At 43.8% G+C, this 5425-nt stretch overlaps 1 protein-coding gene across 1 annotated transcript in view; it reads left to right on the plus strand.

Moving 5' to 3' along the window:
* The window catches only part of GPR107 (G protein-coupled receptor 107), a 73323-nt gene that overhangs the window by 39608 nt on the left and 28290 nt on the right, over nt 1–5425 (plus strand). The window contains exon 15 of the mRNA XM_019541111.1: nt 2271–2314. Within this exon, the coding sequence (XP_019396656.1) occupies nt 2271–2314 (44 nt within the window). The remainder of the gene's footprint in view (nt 1–2270; nt 2315–5425) is intronic.

Below are 5425 nucleotides of genomic sequence, written 5' to 3' on the forward strand. Positions count from 1 at the left end.
ACCCCAGCTGACTTCCTGCCCTTTGGGCAGGGGGCTGGACTCGATGATCTCCCGAGGTCCCTTCCAGCCCTAATGTCTATAAAATCTATGAGTCCTGTCCCTAGGAAGACCAGGGTCCACAAATTAGCACCAGTTTGTTTTCTTGGCTTTCCACACAGGAAAGCAAAGGCTGAAAGGTTATGGAAACTGAACTTCTCCAAGGTCACTAGGTGTGAGGGCACTAAGAGGTTCGGGTCCAAAGCAGAGTAGAAAACACCTCTGAAGCTGCAGAGGTCTAGAAATGAATCGGAATATGGGTAATAGATTGGGCAGTGAAACATCCCAAGATTCGTCCCTGTAGTGTGAGTATATGAGCAAGCTCCTCTTGTAACCTCTGCCTTGCTGCCCTTTACTTCTGCTGGAAATTATCTCCTAGAGTAACAGGGGGTGCCAAGCTGATATGAAACTAAAATGAAGGACCCTAAAAAGTATGAAGGAAGAGGTTGCTTGCCTAGCTGCTATCCATGTTTTGTTTTGTTTTTTATGTGGACCTTTCTTTATGCATCTGAACTTTTTTCCAAAAGTGGTGGTCATTAAAGATAAAGAAGCATGTTTTAGTTCTAGTGATCTGGGATGGAAAATCAAGCAGCTAGATGACAACCAAATGGTTTTGGCTTTCATCCACATTTCCTATGTATTTACTTTGCTGCTTGAAGGGAGGAATCCTGTTAGGAACATTTCCTTGCCCTTGTTCCACTCTTTTTGCCAAGGAAACATTGGCTAAATAGAACTAGGCTAAAACGTAAATAACTCTGCTAAATGCTATCTTTGGTCCTTAAAACAGTCATTTAGCAGCAATGTTTAGCTAGTGAATTCCATTTTAGCCTTAATTAAATCAACAGCTGGATTTAAATGAGCAGATATAAATGGGCTGCTGGGTCCTTTGAATAATACAGTTGCAAGAATTGTCACATTTTGATCCTTGCTCTTCTACTGTCACACAGAGGATGCAAACATATTGGAGGGATAACCTCTAGTTCTCTAATTCACAGCACTCTCCATGTTTCTGACCTTACTTTGGAAAGCTGCTGCTCAAGATGAGTATATTGCTCAGCAAATGGAATTGAGGAAATGGCAATAGAGTTCCACCTTGGTTTGCTTTGGTCAAACTGGGTTGTCTTTTATGCAGTTTAGTAGTTGGACAGAGGACTGTCTAAACTCATACTGTCATTTTTCCATAACATCTGTAGGATCTTTCAGCATATCATTGTGTGACATCTACCCCCTCCCCAAAAAAATCCTGACGGTACTTTCAGGTTTATATATGTATTTTTTATATGGACAGTGTAAATGAAGCTACTTCAATACCAAAGCATTAAGTTGTGTGGTGTTTTTCTTATGGTAAAGGCACATTTACTGGGGCATAGTGTAAAAATTGTTCTCTCAGATTCAGAGGTTGGAAGGGACCTCATGAGATCATCAGGTCCAGTCCTCTCCCCTGCTCTGGGCAGGAAAGACTGCTGGGGTCAAATACGTCCAGCAACGTGTGCATCCAGTCTCCTTTTGAAGATCTCCAGGGTAGGTGAAATGCACTCTCAGGGCTAGAAATGTACTTCTGCAACTCCCTGGGTACAAAACCCTTTTTCTAGAAAGCTCTTGTATCTAAGGAGTTCCTCTCCTTTTGAACAAATGGCAATATTGTCAAGATGTTAGTATACGTAGACATTAAGGTTTGGGGTTGAAATCCTGAGCTGTACTTTGTGGACAGTCTCATTGGAAATGATGGGATGACTCGTCTCAGCAAGGCGAATAGGAGTTGGTCATTGAGATTCTGTTCCTTCAGGGTGCCTTTTGAACTTGTGACATTTACTCTTTAGAGCCATGAGCTATGATAACCAATTTCAGTGAAAAGAGCTTAAAAAAGCAATAAGATGCCAGCCAGTTGGCAGCACTGTGAGTAGCAGCAGAATTTTCTCATACCAGTGGAAAGTACTAAAATGGATGATATATATCCAAGCTGCTTATCTTCTTGGGTAGCTTTCCAGTGGGTAAAGCGGGTCCTACTCGTCTGTTTTTCTCAGCAGTAGAGGGCATTCCAGTGCTCTAATTTTAATATATCTGGCTTGAGGAGATGGAGGTGGTAAAGAGTGCTAAGTATGCTCTAGGTACTTGACCAAGAAGATACTTCCCCTGCCACTAACCACTCATGGAATCGCACTGTCAGAGTTGACCAGTGCTGAGTTAAATTTAGCACTCCACTATTATAGTTAAACTTGTGCTTTATTTTTCAGGTCAATAAGACACTTACAGGAGGCCTCAGCAACAGATGGGAAAGGTAAGTAATCTGCATCTCTTTTTGCTGCTTCACACTAAATGTCAAAAACTGCTGCTGCCTGAGTTTCACCTTTCATTGAGCTTTAGGTTTCAAGCATCTTAGAAATGTCTGTCCTTGAGTGAGTGAGAAAATGCTGATTTAAAAACAAAACAAAACACAATAACCAGTGCTGCTTGGGTAGCACTGGGATGCTTGTGCCAACAAGGTGTTTGTCACATGACTAATTTCTGTTAGACAAACTCTCAGAAGCAGTACCTAGGTAAAGTGGCATTTCTTCTCATTACTTTGGCTGCTGGAGTACCTTGTACATAAAACTTCTGCTGAAGAACCCTCCTGTAGCCCCCTCTGCAGTATCTGAATTTCCTGGAAGGCAAATGGAGGTAGAGAGGGCAGATGGCTTGTCTGAAATGTCAGTGACTTCATAGCAAAGTTTGAAACAGATTTCAGGAATTGTTATCCTTCCTTGTGTTCCTGTCCGGAAGGAGGGAACTGAAGGAACCTGTTTAGAAATTAGTGTAAATTATACAACAGTGACTACTAAACAAGCTCCAGCTGTTCCAAAGTTTCCTAACTTGCGTATTTCTGTACTTCAGCTTTATGGGGAGCTGGTCAAAGAGGGGAAGTATATTTGAGTTTACTGTCAGCTGCAGAAGTGAGGGGAAAGGGAGGTTGGAGCATAAAACCTTTGCAGTGTTTGGCTTTCCTGACTTGTCCTCCTGCTTCTCTAGGATCAGTACTCAGCTCACATGGTTGCAGATCTCCGTCTCTTGAATAAAACTGGATCCCTTTGGCAATACCTAATACTCTCCAATACTCCTGTTACTGAAGCCTAAACCTTCTTTTTCAGGAGGCAACACTGTTAATACATGCTATTGTCTACTCCTCCTTGTTCCAACCTGTTTGCATGCTTCCATTTAACTACTTTTTATTCTCTTCCTCTGTTCTGTCTTTGCAGTTGCCTCTTAGCTTCTTCCAGTGTGATATGCTACAGTTGCAGTTCATGTTAGCCATAGGTAGGGTGACCATACATCCTGGTTCGGCCAGGACAGTCCCAGCTCTTGAAAGCTGGGCCCAGCTGGTTGGTGAAAATTTAAAATGAGAGTCCTGGAATCACAGGAGCATGGGGTGCAGTCCAGCACGAGGAGGCAGAGTGGCTTGGTAGCGGCTCTGCCTCCTTGCCAGACTGTGCCCGTGGCCCTGCCTGCTGTCTACTACTACACCTGCAGCAGTGCTGCTGATTTGGGGTGGGACAGTGTCCTAGATTTCCTTAGAGTTACTTTAGGTATAGGGTACCTCTGTGATCTAGTGGGCAAATCCTAAAATTAGAAGCTTGGATACTGATTTTAGGTCTGTCACCTTCTTACTGAAAGACCTTGGGTGAGTTGCTTAATATCGGTTTCCCAGCTGTAAAATACAGATGATGGTTTGAAAAAAAAAAAAAAACTAGCTTCAGAGGTGGAGAATGTTGTAGAAGTATTAAGTATTAGATTTGCTACCAGAAATGCAAGCAAGAGCTGCTAGCATTAAACGTTGACTGCAGACTTTGCTATAAGCAATTCTTTGATAAAACAACATGCCATGTTGACCTGGACTATGAATCTCCCTTAAACTTATATCTCTTTCTGGTCTGCTTTGTTATCTGTCTCTGGATCAAGATATACTTAGATTCTAAGCTCTCTGGAGCGAGGTGTGGGAGTGTGTGTGTACACATGCATGGTGCCAAGCCCTGTGATGTTTCTAGGTGCTGGTGCATATGCCTGGTTGTCTGGTGTGTCCTGAGTAGAACGCTGTTTTGAAATGAATTCTGACAATATGGAGGTGTCTTAATTCTGTGTCTAGGCCTACCTGCCCTGAGAGTGATGATCAGAGCCTGAGATCCAGTGTAATGGTAGCAGATCATAGTGCTGTGCAGTTGGCCAGTCTTTCACAAGATGGTGCTGTAGAGTTTGCTTAATGTTCAAATGAACTGACTGAAAGAGATAAATGAAGTGGCTGTCATCAGAGGTACCCAACATAGAAGAGTTGCCCACAAAGCATGGGACATGAAAATCAGGATTCAAGTAATCAGTTCTTTTGGGATACATTTCAGTTTCAGGTTGTAGGTTGGAAAGGTACAACAGGTCTGGCTCTTAACGTGTCTGACTGACACAACCTCTCAGCCTTTTCTCTAGTTTCTTTATTTTTGGTTGTGAGACTCCTGTTCGGTATGGCTAAACACTGTTCAGTTTGCCATGGATATTTGTTGAGCACCAACAACTGCTGTTACTGCACCCAAGAGCAACTCATTTTGCAGACTGAGGGGCTGTGACTTGATGCAATGCAGAGGTATGGCTGTTTTTATCCTTTCTTGCTGCATTGTCTAAACAGATAGGCTGCATCTACATGAGTGTGGACATTTGTTTCCCCAAGGACAAGAAGCAGTGGCACACCTTGTCACCTTGTGCCACTGTTGCTTCTCCTTGGGAAACACTTGTGCCACGTGCCCTTTGGCATGTAGCAGGTTACCCTGGGTGGGGAGGGAAGGCTGGGACCAGCAAGTGTGCTGGCCCCAGGAGTTGTACCTGGGGTTCTGGGGGCCTTGGGGAGCTGCAGCCATGGCAGTCCTGCTGCTTGGAGCCTGGCTGGCAGCTAGATCTCGAATCATATGGCATCAACCCCCCCACCCCTTGCACTGCTAGCTTGTAGCGGGGGGAACACCTGAATGTGTGGTGCATGTCACTGTAGAAGGGTCTGTGGGACTGCAGGGCCACATGCCCATGCTCATCTGGGTGTGCTTATAGAGTGCATCTTTTCTCATATGTCAGTTGCTTGCCATCTTTTTATAATGAAAAAAAGCATTGTGCCAGAAAGATTATTGCTTAATTCTTAGTAAAGATACTAGTGGGGGCACCTGAGATGATGGGTCTTCACGTGACAGATATAAATGCAGTCATTAAAGGTAAAGTAATTATGCTACCGGTGATAGGGTCTCAGGAACGTAAGTGGGAATCCTCCTGGTGAGAGGATTAACAGGAGCCTGGTGCCAGCAGTAGAATTTTGTGACGGGTCCCACCCTAGCTGACTAGTTCAGAGGATGAAAGATAATTTTGTTTGCATTATCAGCCAGACTTA

This window comes from Crocodylus porosus, unplaced genomic scaffold, assembly GCF_001723895.1.
Source record: "Crocodylus porosus isolate Cpor-Errol unplaced genomic scaffold, CroPor_comp1, whole genome shotgun sequence".
NCBI classification, from domain to species: Eukaryota; Metazoa; Chordata; order Crocodylia; family Crocodylidae; genus Crocodylus; species Crocodylus porosus.